General features: G+C 40.0%; 1 protein-coding gene across 1 annotated transcript in view; it reads left to right on the top strand.

Annotated features, from left to right (window-relative positions):
- The window catches only part of GADL1 (GAD like acidic amino acid decarboxylase 1), a 76,186-nt gene extending 54,618 nt beyond the window's left edge, over window positions 1-21,568 (top strand). The window contains exon 14 of the mRNA XM_086468674.1: window positions 21,395-21,568. Coding sequence (XP_086324800.1) covers window positions 21,395-21,568 — 174 coding nt within the window. The remainder of the gene's footprint in view (window positions 1-21,394) is intronic.
- The last annotated feature ends 5,466 nt before the right edge of the window (window positions 21,569-27,034 follow it).

The following is a 27,034-nucleotide window of genomic DNA, read 5'->3' as shown; positions in this document are numbered from 1 at the left end:
GCAGAGTTTGTTCTGGGTAGCCCGGTGACTTTTGTGTAAGAATATCTTCTAGAAAGGCATCTATTCTTGACTAGAAAATATCAAGGGATGGTAAAACTACCATTTTCCTTGGCACCTTCTTTCAATGGCCAATTAGCCTTCCTGTATGAAAGGGGATTGATTGAGAAGGGAGGAAAAAAGGTGGTGGAAAAAATACCTTTCAAGACTAAAGTAGCCTTCTCTATTTTTCCCTTTTCCCATGCTCATAAGCTATCATTGAGTCACTTCTTATTCTTTTATTTATAAAATAAATAGATTCACATTTTTAAGTCTTCATTAGCCATTGAATCATTTCTGTGGATGTCATCAGCATCCCTCCAGTTTTTCATTGTTGTTTGAAAAACAAAAGTGAACATCTAAACTATGTATTGTTTGCCAGCACCTGAGTTTCCACTACTGCATGTGGAGATAAAATTGCCTCCTTAATGCCTGTACATTTGTTCATAAATCGTGGATCATATTAACTTTTTTCTTGGGATTTTTTTTTTTCCCATTGGCCCGTGGAAAACAGACTGACATCCCACGTTAACCAGTGGTTCTAGGATCAGCATATTTGTGTTTAAAAGCAGTCCTGACTGTTTTAAAGCATCCATGTAGATGACCTAATTACAAAACTTTGTAGTCTGTCTCTTGACAGAGCTTTTTAGAGCTGATTTTGGCTCTGATGTAGAGCGAAAACAATTGCAGAGAAGTCAGTTTCTTGCCAGGAAGGACTCTTGGTTTCTGATATATGACCTGGAAGCTCATATGAAGTTTGTTTTATTGTTGACTGCTACAGTCTTTTCAGAGCCACTGTTTTTAGGATAGTCATCCATTCTGAGCTGTCTGTGTTTTTTTTTTTTTCCTACGTGCACCTCTTGCCTTTTGGCTGCATTAAAAAGCTGTTGCTACAGCGGGTTTGAGCACTCCAGCTCTGTGCAATGGCTTGTCTCCCTCAGTTTTCTCCCGTTGCGAGTCTCTCACTTGCAAATGGTATCAGCTGTCATTTATAGACTTCCAGAAAACCAACAATGAGGATTAACATCAAGGCTAATCCTGATCTCTGTGGAGCCTCACTAGCAGCAACATTTGATTGACACCCTATTTACTACATGTGGTGATATGCTAGTTATTCAAATCTTGCTTAGTTTTACTGTATTGCTATTGTGTGGTCCCAAGTTTTTTTGTGCTGTTGCTATGTGAATTGTTCCTGCTATTTTTCATCTAAATGACTTGTGTAAGGCTTTCTTATTAATGCTCTAAGTGCAAGTAAATCATCAAGAAAACTTGTAATATCAGCAAAATAATGAAGGCAGGCTGACCCAAAAAAATGGTGTTTGGTGAAGTTATAGATGTAACTGAGCACAAAAGACTAAATTGTAAATGTTTCCATCAATTTTTAGATGACTATATATTCTTACCATTTAATTCATTATAAATTAAATACGGTACGAGTGTTTCTTTTTTTAAACTTTATGTTCATATTGGCTTAAGCATCCTTATTTCACTAGGTCTGTCTGCTTACTATTTCTAATACTGGTGCTTGTTTTCTGAAATTCCCATGGTATTCCAAAAATTATCCAAAGACTCAATGAGCCTCTTTTAATCTTGGGTACAAGCCATCCAGGCCCGGAGATCTGAAAATGCCCTCAGTAGGTCTTTAACATCCCAATAGCTGCTGATGGCTCAGAAAGTTCATCAGATTTGTGGTAGGAATCCTCCCCCGCTGAAATTGAAAGCCTATTGAAGACTTCTGCCTTGCCATTAACCATAGGTAGGGCTTTGCTCATTCCTAATGTACATACTAAAGTATTTATTTCTTTAGTCCTGTCAATCAAGGACGTCTTTTCTTTCTGATAAATTTTCTCCGTGTCACATTGATATTGATTGCTATGTGATCCATTTCCCCCTTTCCACTTGTTAAATATTGCTTTGCTATCTTTGCTTTGCCAATAAACCAGGATGGGCTTTTAGATAAAGGTGTCGTCTTTCTTGATTGAAGGATTGCAGCTTTTGGCCATCTTACCTCTTCTTAAAGAGCTTTAAGCTTTCATCTGTCTTTTCCACTTGAAGTTTTTTGGAAATTAAGTCTTTTGAAACACCTTTGTGATTGGGACCATCCTTTTCCTTTGGCTGCACTGAGTATAGTCAGGTTGTGATCAGTTCACAGAGGGAAGTGCTGATTTATAGACCAATGATTCATTTCTTTGTGCCATGAAATGAAGATATATCATACTGGGTCCACATCACCCCTGCTGGTGGGTTGGGACAAGAAGCACTGCTGTGCAAAACTGATTGTTATATGAGACGAGGACTGTCTTGATATGCTAGGTCAGTGAGTGTGGTAATGGGATGGGGCGACTGGGGAAGGGAGGGAAGGCACAGCCCGTGCTGGGTATCCATGTGTCTTAGCTGCTTGAATGATGCTGCAGTTTGATTAATATAATGCAGTTTTCTACAGAGACCCTGTGTATAGCATCCGTGCTTGTGAATCAGGTTAATTTTCTCACTCAATAGTAGCCATGAGGTAGTTGCATTGACCTGGAGGGCTCACTGCTCGAGCTGCCAAAGCGCTCTGCTGGAAGTGGTTTGGGTGGTGGTTAGTACCTGGCGGCAGGACCTGCCCTGCGTGCCCGGCTCTGGATGCCACGTATGGGAGGTCTGCAGTGCCGGTAGCTGTGTCGGGGCTCAGAGCTCGGGTCCAGCCGGATGAAGAGCTACACGTGCGTTTGGGGATCACAGCTGGAGCGCAGCTTCTCCGAGAGAGGTTTTGAAGCCGTAGCTGGTAGTAAAGGCGGTGACCATCGGGGGGCACCAGAGCAACAGCAATGTGGGGGAACTCTCGTTAGGGTGTGCACGCTGTTAGTGTCTATTTGGTGCAGTCCGGAAAAAAAACTGTGTTTGTGAAGGGGAGGAAATTTCTTCCAGTTCTTAAATCAACATAATTTCCTCAGTAATACTGCCAGCTCTGTTTTGAAGGCAAGAGCTCTTAAAGAATAAACTATAGCAAGCATGAATTATCTCCTACTTTCCAGGCAGCACTAGCTTTTTCTTTCTTTCTTTTTTTTTTTTTTTTTTTTTTTTTTAATCTTTTGTATAAAATGATGTATTGCTTACAACGTTTAGACTACAAAGTTATTTTGAATAATTATGACTGAGATGTCAGTGCTAATAAAATGTGAAACTGCTTGTAAAGATTTTACAGTTCTCTCTTTCCTAGGCATTTGAGCATCCTGTATTGGGGTCTGAATCCGGTAATGTTTGAGGAGTTAGTATACAGTTTTAACAGTAGATGAGTGCTGCTTTTTTTCTTTTGTTTTGTTTTGGGGTTTTTTTGCCTTTTTTTTTTTTTTTTTTCCCCTGAGTGACAATTCAGCTGATGGTCTGAACTTCAGATATGAAGGGATACCTAAAGACATCCCTTCTGGCTAGTTGCTCTATGTGAATTTTAGCATGGGTAGATATTGTACGACAGTGACTATAGGCTACTGGTAAGTCATGGCGTCCAAGTATCTTTGCCTACTCCTTGACCTGACCTCACAAGAAAATGGGGGGGTAGGGGGGAAAAAGTGGTTTTCCATTTGAAAAGAAGGCTTTTCTGTTATACATAGGCAAAGGCTTCTTCCAAGTGTCTCCTGAAATTTGTCCTGCTAATCTTTGATGAAAATTTACAATATTATTATTTAATATTGAAGGTATGATCCTGTTTCAGTAAAAGTGTGGTTTCGGTTTGGTTTTCATCTTTTTAAGTTCCTTGGTATGACGATAATGAGTTTTCTGTGTGTTGAGTCACACCATGCTTTCTGAAAGGCAAGGCTACTAGCTGAGATCTGGCCTTGCTTGGCCAGTGCTGTTGGAAAGCATTGTCCAAGTTATCCTGAGTCATCTGCAATGATCAAAATCTAAAGCTGCCAGGGACTTTCATCCTTAATGGTATCCTTGGTCTTCCTTCGTCCGGTTGTCTTACTGATTTACTGGCCTTGAAGTCCCCATTGCGTGGATGAATGTTGAAGGACAATCAAAGTTGGGTTTTAGTTACAACAACACATGCAATTCCTTTTGGTAAGTGAAAAATTTTGCAAATAGTATTTCTGACAATCATGACGAAAAATCAGACAACAACGAAATGAATGTGACATTTAAACACCTGGAAAAGGCTCAGAGACTTGATGAAGGGACCCCTTCCCTGAAACCATGTTGCTTTTTCGCACTAAGTAATTTGGCCTGAAAAAGATACTACTTTACTATGCAGGTCTTGCTTTCCCTAGAGCATCGTAGTCACAGACTGCTAGAAAACAGTGTCAACATAAAACATCTGACTTTCATCAGGCAGCTAGGGGCATCTGGAAATTCCTGCTTTTTCAAGTTTACTAAGCCTATCTGAGGTCTTCTAAAAATAATGAAAAGAACTGTTAATCCTACTGCTGCTTAACTTTAAATTGGGAAGTCACTCCTTAAACTTGTGCAGTTCCTGAATTCATGCACTAGATGGTGATCAAAAGCAGCCCAAATTGTATGCTCTCTTCTGCTTCCCAAAGTCACGGTTGACAGTGGAAAATGAAAGCCCATGAGAGTGACCGTTTTTCCTACCAAGCTTTTAAACTTTTTCTCTGTCCATGAATGATTAATCTATTTAGCAGAATCCTCTTAAAGATTAAGGTAGAAATGAAAGTGTTTAATGGCACTGCTAAATTCATATATCCTGTTGGAACTGTGATTTTTAAATGAGTTGTTTCATAAACACGTAGGAAGTACTTCTGCCTGTGTGATCATGAAATATTCATAAAATATCCCATAACTTCAAGCTGGGGTTAGTGTCGTTTCCGCAATACAGGAATTCAAATATACCAGTTCTTAAAATAGTTGCTATGGACTGAAACTCAGTCTCTGAATGCACAAGTTGATGACTGGCGGTTAACGGCAGTTAAAGGCAGTAATGGAAAAGTGGGAGCACTGCTCTGAAAACATGATTACAGATTTTTTAAGATTAAAACCAAAACAAGTAGAAACCATTTCTGTACTGCCCACCCTGAAATTATAGAAGCTGCTCTAATCCTGTGCCTTGGGAGTACTACTGGCTTCAAAGGGAAAGACTGAAAGATGTGTTTTGGATTCTGTAACTGGAAAAATGCATTCCACTGAAGAGAATCAGTCAAAAATATTTCTTTTACTAAAAAAATAAAAGTATAATTTTCAGGAATGGAGGCTGGTAGATGGATTTAAGACAGATTAGGGACATGGAGAAAGCTAGTACAATACTGTGTAGAGCAATGGTAAGTAGAAAATATCTATGGTGCAGTGTTTAGATAGTGAAAGGGGAATGTACAACACACAGGACTGTAAGATGCCATTGTACAACACACTAGACCATGCTATAGTCATTATAGGCATTATAGGCCAACAGTAGTTCAAATAAACAGTTGAAAGAAGGAGGGTTTCCCATTAATAGAACCATAGAATCATGGAATACCAGGATGGAAGGGATCTCAAGGATCATCTGGTCCAGCCTTTCTTGACAAAAGCACAGTCTAGACAAAGTGGCCCGGCACCCTGTCCAGCTGAATCTTAAAAGTGTCCAGTGTTGGGGGAAGTGACCACTTCCCTGGGGAGGTTATTCCAATGGTTGATTGTTCTCATTGTGAAAAATTTTCCTCTTGTGTCCAATTGGAATCTCCCCAGGGTACCCATTACCCCTGTCTTTTCCGTGTGACTCACTATAAAAAGGCAGTCTCCATCATCTTTGTAGCCACCCTTTAAATACTGAAATGTGCTCATAAGATCTCCCCTAAGTCTTCTTTTCTCAAGGCTGAACAAACCCAGTTCTCCCAGCCTTCCCTCATATGGCAGGCTTCCCAGTCCTTTGATCGTCTTTGTGGCCCTCCTCTGGACCACCTTCAGCCTGTCCACATCTTTTTTTTTTTTTGTACAGCAGGGACCAAAACTGAACACAGTATTACAGGTGTGGCCTGACAAGACTGGGTAAAGTCGGGTAATGACTTTATCTCTGCTGGTGGTGCCCTTGTTGATGCAACCCAGCATCCTGTTGGCTTTCTTTGCCACTGCAGCACACTGTTCACTCACATTGAGCTTGTTGTCCACCAGGGCTCCCAGGTCTCTTTCCACAGGGCTGCTCTTCAGCCAGTTAGATCCTGTTCTGTGCTGCACTCCTGGCTTATGTTTTCCCAGGTGCAAGGCCTTACACTTGTCCATGTTGAACTTCATAAGGTTCTTGTTAGCCCACTTTTCCAGCCTATCCAGGTCTTCCTGCAGGGTGGCTCTCCCTTCCAAAGTGTCCACTTCCACACTCAGTTTGGTTATCAGCAAACTTCATCAGGGTACACTTGATCTCATCATCCAGATCACTTTGTAGTAAGATCCAAAATTGTAAGTCTCAGTTGCTGGGAGCTTTTTGGTTTTGCTCTCTGTGTACATCTGCAAGTAAGGCAGCAGAAACCTGTCTTGGGAGTGGTGCTCGGGGCCACTCTTGTGCATACATCCTTCCTCTGGCAGCATTAAAAGCTGGTGGAACCAACCCTCTTGCTGCTCCAGCATGGGAGGAAGCCCCATGGGGGACGACTAGCAAAAGATACAGTGCTGTGGAGCTGCCTTCATGTGTGGAAAGATGGAGGAGATCTGATGGTGCATGGAGCAATGGCATGGCTTAAATTAGATTTAAATCGAGATTCTTCTTTTTTTTTCTTCCTGAGCAGAACACAGACACTCAATGCTGAGGCCTTATCCCACAAGCTGGATAAAGAGATCCCCCTTGAGCAATAACCTCAAGTTATATATTTGTGACTCTTTGAGACTTCTGGCAGTGAAGCAGGCAGTGAAGGCACAGATCAGTGGTTAGGAAGCTGGACAACAGTAAATGAGTATCTGCTGACAGGCAGTTGTAGGGTTAAAAAGAGCAACAGGAAATTTGATGCAGCTACAACATGTTTTACGCTGATGATCCCTGTAGCAATGAGGAAATGCATGGAAAAGCAAGATTCCAGACAACTGAGTTGGTGATGTGATTCATACACTGACTTTTTAACTCAGTATTCAGCCCTGTTATAATGAGAATCATCTGAGGGAAGGAAAATAACAGCAGTTGGAAGATTGTAGGAGGGCAGTAGCCTGTAGCCATGCTAGATGTGGAGAGTCAATTGCTCTGTAGCACATTGAAGAGATGGAGGTTGTGCCAGATACTAGACAGAGTTTTTTCTTTGGCTTGTTTTTTGTGTTTGTGTTTTCTGGAGGAGTTTACTGCAAGTATGACTTTTGTTCAAAATTGGTGCTACATGCCTGCATGTATACACTTGCATGCATGTGGTATATGCATGCAAATAATCTGTGTATAAAGGAAAAATGGATCTTTGCATGTACACATAGCCAGCTTGGCAGCAATGCACCAAAAGGATTTGTATGCACTAAATTTATAAGCACTGGCTCTGTACATAGAAGAGAAATAACGTCAAGACAGCTGAGGCACACCCTTAGATTGGTGTTAACACGTATCCTCACAACTGTTCTTGGTTAAAGAAAGTTCTTCCTCAATCAGAATCAGAAATGCAAACCTCCCATTGTCTCATTCTGTGAATTTTAAGTTTTTGGATTTAGAGAACCTAACATATGATAGGATAATGAGGTAAAAGCATATATGGATTTAATCCTAGTCTGAAGTTCCATTTCAAGTTCATGCCAGATGAACCTCCACCCAGAGTTTTCTAATGATCAGTATGCATGTGTGGGACCAATAGGATGTTCTTGGGATCAAATGCAAGTGAGGTCTTTATATATATAAAATTATTCAAAGCACGTATCCCCATCATTTCAGTGAGAATTGTCAATTATCAATTGTCAACCATAGAAAAGACTTCAGGACAGTGGCAATTCAGTACAATGTCAGAAGGTGGCTGAATCTAGGTGCCCTTGGGACCCAGGAGCATTCCTCCTTTTCCAGCTCAATAGGTATGAGGCCACTGTGGTTCCCTATCCCCAGGTCCAGTGAGCACACATATTCCAGTAGGTCTATATGCACACACGTGCATGCATGCACACACATACACAAAATACATGACATACACGCAGCTGGCTGCACAGATCAACACAGAGATCAGTGTCTTTACTGGCATCCCCTGTAAACACATATAACCGTCATACAGACATGAACAGTATGACAGTGATCAAAGTGCAGGGTTCAGCTAGGTGAGTGGACTGACCAGAAGTCTGTTTGTATCTGAGTGCCCTGTTAATCTTCTTTTCCCTCCATTGTCCCACACTTGTTCCTCCTTGGCCTCTCTCTGTCCACATCTTTGGTCCTTCACCTAAGCAGCCCATAATACGTTTTCTGCAGTCCCTGAATTTTCTTCTCTTTGCATACCATAGTGAGTACTGTAGCCCTTGCCTGGGATTCCTATGAGAGTTTTTCATTTATTTATCTTTGTGGGTTTCACACTACGGCAAGTGTCCTTCTCTGATAGTCAGAGAATTAGTCAATGTGATATGCTGTGTTTTCACTGATCAGGTTATTAGGGTTCCTCTGCTTGTTGTTGTTTCTCTGATCCTTGTTGGGTCTTTGTGTTCTCTGTGGTTAGCCTTTAATCACATCACCTAATGCACGTTCACCATGTTAGTCATCGGAGAAGCACTTGGTTCCCCTTGATTCTGTTTGTACTCTGGACGTCCTCCTGCTGCACAGTGCAGTTCTTGGCCCTATCCAGCAGTTATAGCCTAGAAACAGCAGAGGAATGTGGATTTTAGATATCTATGATTTAAGATAAACTATCTGCATAGACTTCACCTTACCTTGCTTTAGCCGTCTAAAACTTAGGCAGAGGTCTTCCACTGAAGCCCATGGAGAGGGAGAGAAGCCTTTCCAAACTGAGCCCATCTGTCTTACATGGCCGTTCTAGGATGAGGTAAATCACTCTCTAGAGGTGCCTCTTTTTCTCCATTAATTAAAGGCAAAGCCTAGATGATTAGCTTAGGCTAGATGTCTAAATTTTAGACTGCCAAAATGATGGGAGTTGAATATTACTTTACGCATTTTACCTTCAGTGCTGGAGACCATGCCTCTGAGTAATACATGATGTACAGTTCAATGCACCTAACACTTCCTCTCAAGCTGCTGCTTCTCTCATAAGCAACTATCGTCTGTAAACAATGCAGGTCCTGACAGAAAAATACTGTCAAGGATCGATATAAGTCAATATACGGAGCTGAAACTTGGGAACTGTAGTCTCTGTTACTGGTATGTGTGGCATAAAGAAGGTGGAGTGACCAGGATTTGATTTTCTGTGATCCCAGTCCACCAACAGTGAATTTCACACCAGTCAGCAGCCCTAGGTGTGCACTGTGAGCGCATAGAGTGCTAATCACTGAAGGAGCTGTCATCTGGACTGCAAGTAAGGCACTCTTCATTGCACCCTGGTGCCTGAGTTCAGCTGTGGTTCCTTCAGGAAGGAAACCGTTTTGACCCAAACGCTGCAAGTTTGTGTGTATTCTGCAACAGTATTTGCAAAATGTATTTTCAAGATGATTTTGTACTAAAAATACTCTGTCCTTCTCACTAGCTCACTGGATGTACCTGAGTGATGTCTAGCTTTGGTACAGAGTTGTGATTAAGATCTTCGTCATTATTTCTTTTCTGTGTGTCTTGGTTCCTTCCCAGAGATTAAGATGGAGGTGATAGGATTTCCTCGTATCTGTGAAGTACATTGAAATGAGGGGATGGAAAGCACTGTAAAATTCCAAAATAGGAGTTTTTTCACTTATACTTAGGAGTATGACTCCTTTTTCTTTTCCCTTTCTTTTCCCTGACAGCAGCTACTTACTGATTTGTGTCCCTGCTCCTTACCTGCCTAGTGCATGAATAGTAGATGGATGTGGCTTTAGCAGTATCAGGTTTTTAAGACAAATGAGAAAGTTTTTTAAATGGTGTAGTTGAAACAGAGCTTTTGACTCCTTAGCTGTGTTGATCCTGGCAGGAGAATGGAAGGAAGGTCTACAGCAGCATGAAGGAAGATCTCAATGAAATGTACAATAATATAGTCATGGTAGAGAAAAATAAGTATTTCTATCCCTAGATATTTAATTTTATTGGAAGTTATATGATTTAATTATCAAAGCACAGTAATTATGACCCATGCAATACTAATGACTATTGGCAACAAGGCTCATGAGGACACACAGTCTAATTAGCTTTAATGGGATGGATTTAATAATACATTGGATTAAAATCTGTTAGAACCAAGTATCAAGATTTATGGTTCTCTGAATAAATATTGACCTCTTGCTCTCAGGTCAATAAATCTTAAGCTTGCCTCCACTTAAATGAGTACCTGCTTATTATGTTAGCACTCTTCTATTTCCTATCACCGACTTCAGTAGGAGGAGAGGGGAGCTACACTTCCCTCCTGCTGCATCAAATGCTTCTTTAAGAAATTGCAGGAAAACATTGGATTTGCAAATACAGGAAAAAGGTTGGGCCTTAAACTCTTTGTCCTTTCTTCGCGTAAAACTGCCCTTCCTTACTATTGTTTGATAAGAAATTTCAGAAATATTCAGAAAAAAATCAATTACTAGTAATACCACAAAAAATGTGCAGCTTGCATTATCTGCTCAATTAAGCAGTCTTTATATTTTGTGTAATGTGAGTGCTGTCAAAAATATTTGTGGGGGTGAGCAGGAGGAAATCACGCAAAGTTTTTTCTAGGACTTCAGATTTCATTTTGTGCTTCAGATATTTAAGCACAGATTCCTTTCTAACTGTAGGTGTCTTGAGAGGATTGAGATGGAATATATTTCTTTTTCATGCCTACAGGGGAGGAATTTCTTGTTACTCTCCAAAGGGGTCAGCGTGGTCAGAAATATCTACAAGTCTTACAAAATTTCTTATACCTGAGAAGAATTCCTCTAAAAGCAGTAGAAAATACTTGAGTTTGATATCAATTCAGCAGATATTTGGTGGAGTCATAAGGAAACATGTTGGTGAATTCAGCTATAAAACTCCCCATGAATCAAATGGCAGGCTTCTGAAGGTGAATGTTGAATACTGTAGAGAATCTTTTCTGGAGCCACTCATCAATTGGAGAGTTTATAAATTTCATAAGAAGATTATTTGTATATTTGTGTTTATTGAATTCTGTGTAACCTTTTCAATACAGTAAGTGAAATCTAACAGACCTTAGTGGATGAGATTTATATAGTAGATCATAACTGCTTTCAGAGATAAAAAGATTGTTCTTGCTTGTTCTCTCATAAAAATGTCTATGCTGGTGCAGAAGCCTGACAAAGATGTGTAAGTTTTTCACCTTATGACTCTTTTCCTTCCAAGTGTACCATTTTTACCTTTTTGGTGTGATTTATGGGTAGCTGTGGCACTAAGGGAAATTGTGGCATTTGCCATGGTCCAGAGTGAAAACCTGGTCAGACTGGCAAAAGAATAAGGTTCTCAAAGCAATTTTGTGTACAGGATTAGAGGATTTAATCTGTACCTCTGAATGCTGAGCCATATCGATAGGGTAGAGTAGGCCCGGGGTTAGCAAATTTTTTATCCATGTATTCCTTTGAGGTTACAAATATCTGCAAAATGGATGCAAAATTTTGAGCCCAGTGTGTCCTTCCCCCTCCAACCACCCTTAAATTATCTAGGGATTGACAGCTCTATTTAGCTAAGTCTTTTATTACTCATAATTACCTATATTTTGGTTCATTAGTTTGCAAATACTTGTAGGTGCAAATCATTATTTTCCCTTCACTTTCCACCCTTTCAGACTGCAAGAAAATTTGTGAAATTTGAAGCCCTAGGGATCCCCCTTTGTTCTTTCAGTTTCCTGATTGTCCATGCACTGAAGCACAGAGGTTTGTAATATATGTTGCATTTAAGTTGTAGATAACAAAAAAAAAAAGAAGAACATGCTCTCTGGGAATGAGGAAAGGAGGAAGGGTGAGCTGGAATGAACATTGTCCTGGGACAAGATGTACGTGGGAAAAGTGTTGTTCACTTTGATAGCGCTCCATATAGAAGGGTTTGGCGGGGCCTTTATTTCATGGCCAAATCAGGCTTTAAATAAATAAGTCTCAGGTAGGCAAAACAATTCTAGTAACTGACAGCTGTTGCTCCTATATTTCACTGGGCCGGGGTGGAGGGAGAAGGAGATAATTTTCTTTGCTAAATTGGGTGATCGGGTCAGACAACAGCCTTGCTTTTGTGGTCTGGGCCATGGTAGACACTATCCCCTCCTCCCCTGCAAGAGATTGTAAGCAGCCTCTGAGAAGGTCATTATGATGTTTTTAAGGAGGAAAAAAAAAAAAGACACAAAATATATCTCGTTTTGTTGAAATACTCATTTTTCTTTAGATCCAGTTAAAGAATATGAACAAAGATGCATTACTGTTCTTTAATCCTTACTGTTACACAAATACAAAAGGTGCTGCTACCTTATGCCAGAAGCTGTCCTATGCAAGTAGTAAGTAAGATCTTAACAGCTGGGAATCATTCCAAGTTTCTGAGGCGACATTCGTTTTTCTACACCAGAAATGTGTTGAGTTTTTGAACTTGTGTCACCATATCATGTGATCTTCCTGTTCTAAAGTGCTCCTCCCAGCCCAGGACGTTCACATTGCACTGTGATTTCTTTTTGCCCCCAATGGAGTAGAACAGAAGCTCATCCCTATGCATACAAACTAAAAGGAAATTTTTTTGATTAGTTATTCCTGCTGTCAAGATGACAAGCTAGCCTTTCATCCTGGATGGAGAAAGGGAGCTTGGCTTTGGTAGGGTTGAAAGACTGAAAAACCTAGTCATTAAAATGGGAACTTAACAAAATGTTGCACAGAAGAACCTTGTGTACACTATCAAAGCTTTTAAAACAATTATTTTTATAAAACTAGTAGTGTACAGCTCTCTTGCTACTATTTAACAGATCGGAGTGTTGGATCCGTAGTGTTGTGTGCTAGCCTTTGGAGTTTTCTTAATGCCTACGCCTTCCACATGGCTCAGTAAAGCACCACAGAAATGACAGAAAAATAATAAAAAATCCACATGAATTGTCTTGGAAAGCCACATGTGCTCAGATAGAAGATGACATGGACTGTGCACCTGGAAAGCCGTGTTGTTCACCAATGTACATTTTAGTTGTAAGTAAAACATACACAAACATCTTTAAGTGCTGATTCTGTTCTGGGAGCTGTCTGTTCTGCCTCCTCCTTTTCAGAGGCAGATACCATTAGTGTAAAAGCCTTTATCTGAAAGCTACTTTTTGTTGTGTAAATGACTGGTTAAAGAAGTCATTTAAGGCAATCAAAGTCCAAAGCCAACCTGCCATCTCCTATTAGTCAGGCTATTTTCAGTGATTTGTGGAGTTCATTAATGTGTTTTCTGGCAAAAGCAATGGGTGGGAAGATGATGTGCAAAATATGGTAGCGTGGACGTACTACACAGCCCTGAGATGAAGGTGCACGGAGAATGCCTGTATCGGGACAAAAATACAGCAGCATCTGTTCTCCTTTGATATGTTAGTTGCTCCAAAGAATGTGGAAGTGGTTACTGCTATTTTGACAAATGCACTTATTTCTCCTTTTGTTGCCTAGTGTGGCACAAGGGGAACACTGGCGCAATAATGTACGGCAATAATTTATTAGTGGTTTAGGGATGTGGGCCCAGAACAAATTCTAGACAAAAGAAAAACATGTTTGGGTTTTACAGAGCGCCTTGGCTACAGGAACAAAGCTGTGATTGGGTGTGCAAATATTTGGTATTTCGATTGTCCCAGTTGGGGTGACAGCTGACAAATGGTCTGAGTTTGTTTTTAATTATCACCAAAAGGGAAAGAGCCTGTTGTTTTAAAGCCAGCAACTGATGTTGCAGCACAAGGCAAGAAATGAATTTTAACAGTGGAGGATATACTTTTTCAGTGTTGTAATATGTTCAAAGCACTGTTACTTCCAAACATTTATAGTATTTATCTAGTTTTGTGATTATAACCAACGAAGGAAAGTGTTTTGTTCACTCGTGTTGCATCCAATGATTGATATTAAAATGCCAGCTACTGTTCTTACTTAATACCGACTGGTATCATTGATATCGAAGTTATCTTCTGCAGTCATGCTGGGAAATGCAGCAGGTATTCTGTGACAGATGTTTGTGAGACCTATTTGGCACGGAAATTATTTAATATATATCACGCTAGCATACAGAGCACCCACAAGGTATCAGGGACGATTACAATATATGTATGAACACATAGAGACTTCACTGCCTGGAAGGGTTATATGCCTCCTGTGAAGGTAAAAAGAAACGTGTTACCCAAAGGAGATGGAGAAATTTGTCCAAAGAGCCTCTGGCAGGGTTAGGGACCAGTTCTATTTGTTGAGTATGTGTCCAGTACTTCAGCTACTGTGCTATCATTTAAGCAAGATAAGAAACAATACTGTGAAGATGCACTGAAATTAATAGCCCATATGTAAAAGTTTAAAATTGTGTCCAAATACTTCACTGAACTGGGGTTTTGTTTACTTTTCTAGTGGCAATTGCTGTACAATCGCTGTTTCCTTATGAATATACATGAATCTGAACTGGTCATTTCTAGCAGGAAGCATAACTTGTCAGACTTTGAATAGCCACTAAGTTGCCTTTTAAGTAACAATCATGAACTTTCAAATGAAAATTTGCCCCTTCTGGGGTAGCCAAAATAGATTTTTGTGGTCAGATGAGAGAGACTGTTCTGTATAAACTTGTCTTCCATTGCAAGGAATAATTGAGGCAAGAACACAAAATATGTTTTCCATTTTTGTGAAATCATGAGAATGTGATCTTTCAATTTTTTCAAAAGGGCAACTTTTTTTGTCTTCTAGCTACAAATCTTCAGCCAATTACTAGTGCAGTATTCAATACCTCGGAAAATTTCATCAAGGCTGTATTTGAGGAAGAGGAATGGTTTGAGCTGCTAATATGCTCCTGTCCTTCCAACGCTATCTAGCCTGCTTTTGTGGATCCCTAGAAAGGTTATTGATTTACTGCAAGTGTGGCTTTCTCAAGTAAAAGGTGAAAGCTGTTTGCAAACTGCCACCTGAAGCAGACACATGAGGAAATTTAGATAATTGTGTTCTCCTTCCATTGAAGTCTGTGGCAATTTTGAAATGAGTTTCAGGAGGTGTAGAATGGTGTCCAGTGACTGGGAGTCCTGGTTGCCAGCAGCTGGAATAGCTCTTCAGCTTTATGTTACAGAGATGCTCAGTGACCTGGGGACTGTCCAAAAGATTTGGAAAAAATGTTTCTGATAGCAGTTGCCAATATTAACACCAGTTTTTATAGGCGTTCTGACTTTGTAGCATGTGCTGGGCTAGCACGTTTAGAGTCATTCGTGCTACTTGGAGCTGTTCACATGAGATTACCAGCCAAATTTTGCCGACAGAACAGGCAGTCCTGTGGATTTTCTCATACTTTCTGTCTTTTCTGGGGGCCAGAAATTCTACAGATGTTTCAGTTAAGTAGTGTCAGCACTTTTGATCCTACATATTTATGGTTGTACAAATAATGGATTTTTGGTTTGGCCATTGAATTAAGAAACTGGAAGCAATTCTTGGTTTTAGATGACCAGAAAGAATTTTTGTTTTCAGACAAACAAAAATGAAACAATTAGCTTAGTGTCGGTTTCCTCAGTCCTTTTCTACTCACTGCAATAAACGGGTCAATTTCCAATTGAATTTCAGTTCTAATTGAAAACAGTGTTTTGAAACAAATATTCTAAATACTTTTCTCTTAAAAATTTAGAAAATCTTTAGGCTTTTCTGGTTTCTTTAATTTTTCTGGCTAATACTATCTTTTCACGTGGGCTATTTGTCAAATTCACAATTTTTTTTCCCCCTGAAGCAAAATATTTTTATAAATTCATTGTTTAACAGTATATTTTTATCCCATTGTTATCAATTTACAACTCATTCCTGTTGCCTTAATGTTTAAATACAAAATTTACAGAACGTTGCTTTTAAAGAATATAACCTCTAGCCTACAGTTTGGAAAAGGTGTTGCAATATGTCAACATCCCGTATAACTAGACTAATATGACTGTAGTCTGTGAGACTGACAGCAGTAAAAGTAGCGTTCAGGAAACAGAGGTCCAGTGTCAAAGGCATAGAAAATCATTTGTGATAGGACAGTTTGAAAATACTGGATTAGGTCTAAAATGAGATCCTTTACAGATTAAGTGAGGGCATAGAGAAAGGAATTCATAACCAAGGTTGGACATAGTCTTGCATTATCAGCAAGTTATTCTGCAGGTGTTCAACCTGAGCTTTCTTGCGCTTTCGGAATATATGTTAATTGCAATTGTCAGAGACAACATTAAAGCAGAAAAAGAAGGGGCTGATTAAAACCAGTATGTGCTTATTTCTTTATTTAAGCAAGAAGAACAAGGTAGCATATTTGTTGGGAAATTCTGCATCTCCTTAGGACAGCTTATTTGGCTATCCATACCCAGCAGCATTAGTGCAATTGGGGTTGAGGGCTCAGTGAATTTACCTCATATGAACAAAAGAGCTACATTACTCTTTTCTATCCCTTGTCGTCAGAAAGCATCAGCTATTTTGGACTAAGTATAGGATTGGAACTATAAGCTGGTAATAGTGGGATATATATTTAAGAAGTTAATGGGATTGTGTGGTTTGAAAAAGCTAGGCATCTGATTATCTTGTTAGGATTTTTTTTTTTTAATTTTTTTTTAGTTAGAGTGAACTTTTACAAACCAATTCTAATTACAAATGTCCATACTGTTCAACAGGAGGCAGCTCACAGTGAATGGATTCCAAAGCATAATACTGTGACGTGACTAATGCAGTGGGAACATCACCTGTATAACAGAGCTACTCTGGAGATTTCACTTTACATAAGAAACCCATGTGCTAGGAAATTGTTCATAGCTTGAGAACTAGGCTTACGTACCTTGACCACTGAGAGAATGATTTCAGAGGCCTTGCTAGCTGGAAGAAGAAATTATCTCAAATAGTTGTTTCACCAAGTCCTCTGAAGGGATTTTAAGTGTCCAAAATGGGGAACTAGCTCTTGGAGACACTAGGTATATACTTCCCTGGCTGAAAATGCGTTCAACTCTACTGATGAGTCAGTCTTTAATGGTGGTTGCTGAAGTGTGTTATGTGGTCATGGCCTGAGCTTGGTGGAAATTTTTGAAGTGTTGGAGAAACTTGCATTGACAAGTCGATTAGGGGGAACACAGTAGTTTTTAACGTATTGCCCTGTGGTATGATTGTGCAGAACCATTCTTCTCAAGGATACTTGAGGTATGGAGAGGGAGATACATTGCTTTCCTGATCCTCTGGTGCACTAGATAGTTCAGCTGTAGTGTCCCAGCTGGTCCTGGCTACTTACTACACTGCTCTCTATGCTGGGAAGGAACATTGGCATCTCCCATGTGAATGTATAGGAGCATCAGCTGTGGTCTGGACTCTTGATAGGAACAGCTTAAACTTTAGGGCTAAAACTTTCTGTTGTTTGTAGTGTGGCTGAGTGCTGGCTGAGAGTGGGAGAAGAGATTATCCTGTGACCCAGGTAAATGGAGAAGGAGCTAAACCACTATGTCATTGCTGCTGTTGTTTAAAACCCTCTGCTATAGAAAGTAAGAGGAGCATGAGATGTTACACCTCTGTGTAGGTCTGCATGGGGAGACTGTGATGCACCCATTAGTCCTCAGGCAAAGCAGTTCCCCGGGCCTCTGGTTGCACACTGCAATGTGTGCAGCTCTGCTGCAGGATGGCCTTCCATGCACTGCACCTCCTCTCCTTCTTCTTAGGTGGAAGAAGGTCATGTCTGATAGCTAATGCACTGCTGAAGTGAGCGTTTGAAATAGTCATCTCCAGGGTGGATTGGCAGGGGAGGCCAGGGTGGGAAGGAAGTGGTGAAGGGAGCAAAGAGGACTTCAGTTTTAGGATACATTACACTTAAAATTCTGAGATCGTTCGACTGACGGGTAACATAAAGAATTAGATTTACAATTTGAAGTAAGTTCTGTAGTAAAATAATTGGACTGGTGAAGCAATCTCACTCTCACTAAATTGCTTTCTGAGGAGCCTATCCTGAATGGGGCTGTGCAGCTCCTTTTGGTATTTGAGCGTCCTCAGGTCTCATTGACTTCAGTGGGAATTAAACTCATTGAACTCCTCACTAGGCAATTAGTCCTTATAGGTCTAATTTTTCTGCTGCAAAGTGGTAGCTGCCTTTACTTTCAGTTAGCAGTCATACCCTGCGATCCTCAAGTTCAAGCCTTAGTGCGCATGTATCATTTAATGGTTCTTTTGTGACACGTGTACTTAAGTATTTGTGCATATATTCTGTTCCTTACTGCTTTCTGTGGATAGGTTCCCTGGTAGTTTTGTAACACTGACTGCATCACATTAGCAAATAGAAACACTTGATGGAAAACTTTTCAAAAAATAATCCTGTCAAAAGCTCGTAAGACAGTTTTATGTTTTGTTTCTTTTAGGTAGGAAGTGTTTGTTTTGCCATCAAAAAGGGATGGATGCACTTCAAATTAAACAGACAACTTATTAGCATGGAGAATGAATGAGATAATAAATGAGATAATGAGAATAATTTTCCTTTCCATGAGAGATCTACTGAAATGCAGTATATTTACAGTCCTCAAATTACTGAAACTCTAAATGGTTTTGCTTTCATGGTCTCTGTTTGTGCTGCTGCCCATTTTGGGATGATGGATTGTGGAGCACTGGGTGTTGAGGTGAAGAGAATCAATAGTGTGATACAAAAGATGAAATAACTCTGATGGAACATCAATAAAGGCTAAAAGTTGCCACAGGGATTTGAATCTTAAAGAAGAGCTTGAGGAAGTATATTAAGAAGAATTCACTTCTCCCCTTGCACCTGTAGTGTCTTTATTCCATAAGTAGAAGTTGCTTAGGGTTTCCTGTCAAGTGCAGGGGTGGAGGAATTTTTTCTTTTCTATATCTATATGGTGCCCAGCACAGTGTCTCCTGGGCACAATGTCTTCTGAGCGTTGTCACAGTGTTGTTACTATCTTGGGCCATAGCTGGCATGAATAATAATGGAAGAGTAGAGCTCTTACTAGCTTCGTGTGCTGTTCAAGGGTGCAACACATGCAAACTGTAGGAGTATTTTTATCATGCTGAAGATATTCACTGTTTAAGAGAAGATGTGTTGCGGGTCCGTACACTAGTGTGCATAACCAGGAGCATTCCCAACCAAGAGTCTTCCCATTTGATTCCACCACTGGAAAATGTGCAAGAACAATTATAAGACCCAAATTTTGCCTTAGTGTTAGCACTGCACAGTACAGTGTTCAGTGTTTTTTTAGGATGCAGTCTGGAATATTTGATCTGAAGCAGAGAGGATTGTTTGCTGAGTAACATACTTTTCAGGATGATGGAAGGCTATCTCATGCAAAATAGCTACCATCTCTATCCGAGGAGAACTCCAGTGTTCGTTTATTTTTGTTCCTTCAATATGGACTGAATGAGGTTATTCTGAAGTAATTCTGAGCTATAAAACAAGAAAATTGAGGAATCCTTGAATCATTTACTAGGCAGACAGAAACCCAGGTGGATGATGCTGTAGGGATATATTTGATGACTCCTCTTTCTAAATGATGTACACAATGTTGCAGATACACAGCAGAATTGTGATTTCATTGGTAGATTCTGTTAGGATCTTTACGCAGGAGGCACACCTGGAGCTCCACATTAAATTTTATGGATTTCATAGAAAAAAAGTGCTATTGGATGTCACTGAAGGTATCACAGTATGCCTCTTAACATTTGTGCTGTAATTCTGAGTGTTCCTGTCCTCATTGTTATATTCTTGTTTCACAAATGTTTATCAGATCTACTTTCACAACTTATTTCTGATTTTTTGCTTGCTGCAATGTGCAAAAAACCAAAATTCTGATTTCGCATTGCACTGTGAAAGGATCTTCATTGCTTTCATGTGCATAATTTGTACTGATGTCTTCATTTAGAATTCTGACTCCATCACTCTCATGCCTTAAAAAACAAACACTAAATAAAACACGTGGCTTTGTCACAATGATAAACTGAAATCAAAGAGGCAAGTTAAGTAAGAACCATAAACACTCCTCTGAATTCAATGTACATTCTGAAACAGTGGTTATTTAGACATGTACCACTAAACAAATTTGGGAAAGCTAGCCTGTTAGTGTTGAAAACCTTAGCTGTTTCTATCTAAGCAAACTGTGTTGAGCTTGCCTGCTAAAATGTGCCATGTAAAAATAAAGCTATTAAGGCAAGGGTGGCATCATCATTTTTCTTTTGCAGATCAGGAGGTAGTTTCTGGCACTAACTTTCAGAGCTGAAATAAATTAATGCAGAAACCAAGGTTAGGTCACACACCTATTTGCTTAGTTCAAAGTCAAACCATCACAAAGGAAAGAAAAGGAACGCACTGTTCTGAAATACATTAGTGTTATTAGTAATATATTAAAATGCCAAACATTTTAAAAAATACTGTTTCTGTCAAAATACTTATTTATGTTGAATTCATCTTCCAAGGAATAGAGTACTTAATCCAGCAATGTATTTAAGCTTATGACTGATTTCAAGCATGAGAACACAGAACTAATCACATGCTTAAAGTTAAGCATAAGATTAATTGGACAAGGTTAAGAGCCTTGCTGGGATGAAATTGAGTGTTCAGCTATAAGGACCTGACTCTGCAAATCTTACTCATGGGGTTTTTTTTCTGCAGTGAGACACCTATGAGATTTCATCCCATTCGGGACAAGAGTGGTGTAGCTAAATGCTGCTTATGCCTTAAATCTAAGAGATGAAGTCTTAAGCTCCAGGATCAGGCCTTCTCCCTTAATATTGCATCACACTCACTTCTTTGGCAGCTGAAGTTTCACAGGGCTTCAATGGAGTGTCCTCTAGGGAGAGAGGCTTTGCAGATGTGGTGGGAGTAGGACCATCAAGGGCAAGTAGTCGGGCTTAGCCTGGTTAGTGCAAGGAGACAAACCCTGCCTTTTACCAGCTGCAGCTGATGTTCTTCCTGAGTTCAAACCTTTGATCTAAATCAGGAAGACTAGGGACCTTAACCCAAGCTTTCCAATGTCACAGGTGAATGCCCCAAGCAGCAGGCTTTTGAGGATTTTAGACCTTGCTCTGATTCTTCCAGGAGTCCCAGAATCTGAGGGTCTCAGTGCATAGTCTGCCTCTAAACGTGTAGGTCTGAGCTTTAATGTTACATGGGGCAGGCAGTGGGAAGGCAAGGGGTATAAAACTCAGACACTTCAAAAAACCATCATAAGTCACAAAATACAGTTCCTGCCCAGATCTGCTGTATTTCTGAGTGTGCAATCAACCCTTTTTTTGTCTCTGTGTTCAGGTTGCTCCAGTAATTAAGGAAAGAATGATGAAGAAGGGCAGCATGATGCTTGGGTACCAGCCTCACCAGGGCAAAGTCAACTTCTTCCGCCAGGTGGTGATCAGCCCGCATGTTAGTCGAGAGGACATGGACTTCTTACTGGATGAGATTGAACTGCTTGCTAAGGACTTGTAGCTGTATCTCCACAGCACCAGGCACTGCTCACATGTGATATTTATGGAGTGAGAATGGCAGCAGCATTCTGGTGCTATTTTGTGAAAGGTAGTAAAAAGCTTGACGTATAGTTCGGAAACTGTCATTTTACAGAGTGATGTTGAGACCTTTGCAGGTAGAACACCCCTTCACAGGAAAGTATGTGCTGATGGGGGCTTAGAGTGGCTGGGGGCAGGCCAGTGCTTGCAGCACCACTGCCATTCTGGGAAGTGTTTCCTTGAGAAGGCAGCACTTCTGAAAATGGTGTCTATGACCCAAGGAGAACAGCTATTTATGGGGTGCCTGTGCACAGTGTAGCTCAAACTGGTCACTTACGTATGCAGGCAATACTCCTCTGAAGTTACTGTTAGGAGTGGATTTAGCTCAGTGAGCCTTAAAATGCTAGTTCATATTCTGTCTACTCTGTCAATATTTTAGTTTGTCATGTGTTTAAGGGCAGAGGCCTGGGTGGTAATTACACTGATAAGACTGGAAAATGTGGACTTAGATGAAGAGTTTCTCAAGGCCCCTAACTAGGTGGATTGCCCAGGTTTTCTGCTGTGAGCACAGGCAGACAGTAGAACGAGGCTCAGTGGGGTTGTGCAGTTGCCATCCCAGGAAGTTTGCAGGACCCACCTGCAGAAAGCCCCAAGCAACCTGTATTGGCCCTACTTTGAGCAGGTTGAACTAAATGACCTGTTAAGTTCCCTTCCAACCTACATATTTTTTGATTCTAGGAAATACAATCACTGGGCCTCGTCAGTGTTTGCCAATGTTGCCCACCCAAGATAGCACTGCCACTTTAGCAGAGCTGAGTATATTGGAATAGCACTTAGAACTTCTTACCCCTTTGTAAACAGGAGTTACCTATAATTTCTGAACTGCTGTTCACCTTCCTCTATTTTTAAAGTGTAAAGTTTTATTTAGCAGCTTTTAGATGTACTTCAAAATTATAACAGAGAAAAAAGTAAATACATTTACCTGAAAGATATGTATTTTTTGTGCATGTTGACTGTATATTAAGAACATAGTAAAATTACTTATTTATCATCATCTGTCTGTATTTTCCTAGAAATTTGAGATATCTCAGTCTTATGTTATCAGTGTATAATTTCTACTGAAATTAAGGTGGTGGTGATAAGAGAAGGCCTGCCTGTGATTTTAGGATATGATCAGCTTGAACATTTTTGGTCAATCAATTAAGTTCTAAACTTTGTGTTAAGAATTACACTATACTTGTGATCTGGTTTTATTCTATAAAATTATCCATTTTATAAAGATAGAAATGTATTTCTTGGGGTGAAGTTCTTGCAGCAAACTAATGGCAAGAACTATGTCTTTCACCTTGTAATTGACACCTACTTAACTTTAATGTTTTGATGTTTGTTCCTTATTCTGTATTTGAGATAGGACTGACCAATATGAACCTTTCTGCTATAATGTTTCCTGTCGTGCTGAAAGCTGTCTTTAAACACAATACTTTATTGTTTTCCTTTCCTACATTGTACTAGGATCCAATATTGCGTGACATTCCTACTTCCAGTCTCCAGGATGATGGTGTGGAAAGTTTAACAAGGTCATGATAACCAAGGAGGTCACCCTGTCAGAGCAGTAGATAGGAGCAAGAGTCGCCCTGCAGCTCTTGAGAGATGCCTTTAACAATGTCCAGGAAGTGAATATTCTTGTGCTATTACAGTGCTCCACTAGGCTTTAAGCCGAAACCCAAGTTGATATTAATATAAAAATTAGTATCACAATGTGGCCTCTGGATTCAGCCCTGTAATACCCACAGATCACACTGTCATTTATTGCCTTGGGCTTCTGGCTCTGCCAGCTCACATGAGCTTGGAAAGCCCCTGACTAAATTCAGGGCCCATAAAGCTTATATAGCCTTCCAGCCACTCCAGGTGGAGTGCAGGGTACGCAAGGGGTGCTGGATGGATGGGATGACTTTGCTGTTGCTTCTTGAGTTAGACAGGTCTGTTACCCCTTCTCTTTCTCTTTTTTTGACCTTGAAGGGAAGGACAGAATACAGTGTCAGGATGTTTTGATTATGGTCCAGATTCTAAGTGAGTACTTGATTTTTGATTCAGAGGGAGCTATGTCACCTTCCATCAGCTAAGAATTTGGTTCGAGGTGTTTCGTGACACCACTACTATAAAAAAAATGTTACTATCTTTTTTCCCTTCATGTTGTTAGTGCATTTCTCTGTTTCTAGATACTGTGACACTTATGGCACATGTCAGACTGAAGTAATGTAGTTCCTTTCTTTAGCAGTAGTGGCTATAGTATTTTTAAATGAGAGCAATATGTAACTTTTTTAATGTTTGCAGAAGATAGGTCTCCAATCAACATGTGCACTGATATCTTCATAGGTATAGGTTAACCTTCCAGTGTGATGTGAGTACCTTATCTAATCTCCGTATATTTTCTGTTATTTCTGACCCCTTGTCACATCCCAGGTGCGCAATACAGTGGTCTCATTTCAGGACTAATGTAATTTTCTCACAGTTGCCTGTTTAGGACTAGTATGTACAAAATGTCTATTTTGTAGCTGGTGATTTTAATAAAAAGTGAAGTAAATGACACCCTTATAAATACAGGCTGTATTTGTCGTTTGTCCATCTAAAACTGTGGAGATTATATATAAAGAAGGCACCTATGAGCACTCCAGATAGAGAAACAGTAAACTGCCAGTGCAGCTTTAAAATGTGAAACCTAGTTTAACCCTGCTTCAGGATGTGGTTTGTCTGTGTGCTGTGCCCATATCATCTTTAATAAACCCTTGGATGAAAATATTTTTATACTATTCTAGCTGGATGGGATTGGCCCATGACCTCCGTCTCCTAGTTACTGACAAGCACCATCACTCAGTATGCTGAACCAAGTTCTGGAAGTAGTGAGGTACAGGTATGAATCAGTGTAGAAGCTGATCGATTGCCAGTTTGTAATTTCTTATCTACTTCTAATAATCTTTTTTCAATAGGAAAGGAAGGAAATATTTAGACAGAAGGTATGTTGAGGCATTTTTTTTCTCTTAGTTGTTTGGATGCATCTGTTGAGAACTTTGGGTGTTTTGTGCTGGATCCATGTGCAAAATCACTCACCCAAATCATCGTGCCTGGAACAAGCAGTCCTTCTCTTAGGAATTCTAATATGATTTTCTGCAATAGATTAATACTAATCAATAGAGTCTGGTTATGTATGATTTTAGTGCTTCTAACTCCTACTGATTTAACTGGAAACCCTTCCTGGATTGGGCCCCGAGTTTTATCGCTGGGATCTTTCATTTCAACACCAGCAGTTTGGCACTCAGAACATCTCAGTTTATGTACTCAAGGTTCATGCCTAGAGATTCAGATTTATCTTTATTTCTGTGAGAGTGAATTGAAATGTATTTTCATTTGTATCCTTCAATGATGCATTAAGAAGCTTTTCAAATATCATTTGAACCTTAAAGGACAAGAAATGTCCTTTAACAAAAGCCTGGTAGAACTGCTACAGTTGCATTCTCAGAATGCCAGGTAAGAGCATGTAAAAACCTGTTATATTCCTGAGGCTTCCTCATACACACAGATCACAGCTTTGGTTCATGCTCAAATAATTTTTATTTTTAAATCCTTGGGTAGCATGATTTGGCTTACAAAACTGATAGGAAATGTTGAAGGCAGAGGAGAATAATTTAGAGATACTAAATGCCAAGTCTGCTTTCTTCTATTATGTTACCCATGAGCTCTATGACAAGCCAAAGGGAAGTAGAAAGTGTCATTTGTGGCCCCCATTTTCAGTAGTGCCAAATCTGCCCAGCCTTTCTTCCCCACTGGCTACTTCCATGGGCTTTCAACAGCAGACTGAAGTGTGTTCATCCTGGAAATCAGCTGTAGGTAAGGCCCGCTCACATGCCTGCCCTCCTTCCTGTGGCATAATGGGTAAATGCTGATAAATCATTTGAGCTTATAAGCACTGTGCCTAGTACAGTAACTGCTAAATATTGCTACTGTTACATCCCGAAATAATGCAATTGCACACATTCATTATGTCTTAATTGCACATGCTAATTGCAGGTTAGATGCAATCAAAGCAGCACTGCCTGGGAAATGCACTGTGCAAACCACAAGAAACCTTGGTGGAGGGGTTTTCTTTCTTTAAATTGAATCTAGTCTCCCACAATTACATGTTTTTGCTTCAGATGTACAATTAGATGTTATTACTCTAATTCTGTAACTACACAATAATCAAAATTACTTTGAGAAGCAAAACAAAACAAGGAAATTTGCACAGCAAGGGGTACAATAAAGAGAACGTCAAAGGTTTCGAGGCAAACCCACAGAAGGAAACAATGGTTATGTAAACGATTAACCTCTGCTAAATCTAGTGTACATAAATGTGCCACATGGCTGTGCTGCAGGAGTGGAGTGGTGAAGCGGTACCAGTCACGGAGTCATCAGAGAACTTGCATATGCCCTGACACTGCAGCAATCTCCCCCAACATAGCACAGTCCCTCCACTGATCCTAGACAAGCCATTTCGGAAGGCGGGACACTTTGTAGTACAGTAATGATTTTTGTCTATATCAGGGTAAAGTTTGTTTTAAAGCTGTCTCAATAAAAGTGATACTGAAAGGGGTAATCTTGAAAAAGTCCAACACAAATTTTCAGTTCAAGCCTTAGTAGCTCATGTACAGTTGAAGCACAATTGATCAAATTTTAAAAATTAATTTAAAAAAACCCAGCAAAATCTTTGTTTTATGAAGGATAAAGGCAAATAGAAAGTGAAGGGCATGGACCCTTAACAGTTCTGTCAAATACTGACATTCTGTTTTGATTAAGTAATTTCTCTCTTGTAAGTACATTAATTTCTACAGTTATTTAAAAATGGAAATTATGACAAAAGCATTTGCCATGAAATAGCAGAGGCCCATGGACAATAATATCTGTCTTTGAGACTGTGCGGTCTATATTGTCCTCTGCACAACACTGTTCTTCCAAGAAATTTTCACACAGTTTGTCATTCTGGGAAGTGACTCCTCAAAACTGGCAGGCATTGGCACTGGCAGCTTTATGCATCCTGCCCCTTTTGTGCCAGGTGATACAGATTTTTACTCTTCCTCTGTTTCTGTGCCTTCTCTCATGCCTGGAAAATTTTTCAGAGGGAGATCTTCAGTATTTGTCACCGTAGGAAAAATGTCAGAGTAGCAGAAGGGGGAGGATTGAAAGCTGAAGCAAAAGCAGTGCTCAGGTTGGTATCTTGAAGTGACATTTTGCCTTCTTTTTCTCAGCAATGGATTTGTCTAGATGCTCAGATGATGATCACTCACTGCTGTCAGAACTATGGTAACACCAAGACCAGGACTTCACTGCGCACTGTACAACGTGGGAGACCAATTTGGCCTTGGAAAACTAAATAAAGCAAAGGGTGGGAGAAAGAAATGTTAGTTGTTCTGTTTTA

The sequence above is a fragment of the Leptosomus discolor genome, chromosome 7 (genome assembly GCF_034619465.1).
Source record: "Leptosomus discolor isolate bLepDis1 chromosome 7, bLepDis1.hap2, whole genome shotgun sequence".
Lineage (NCBI taxonomy): Eukaryota > Metazoa > Chordata > Aves > Leptosomiformes > Leptosomidae > Leptosomus > Leptosomus discolor.
This window is presented reverse-complemented; position numbering and strand designations above follow the sequence as displayed.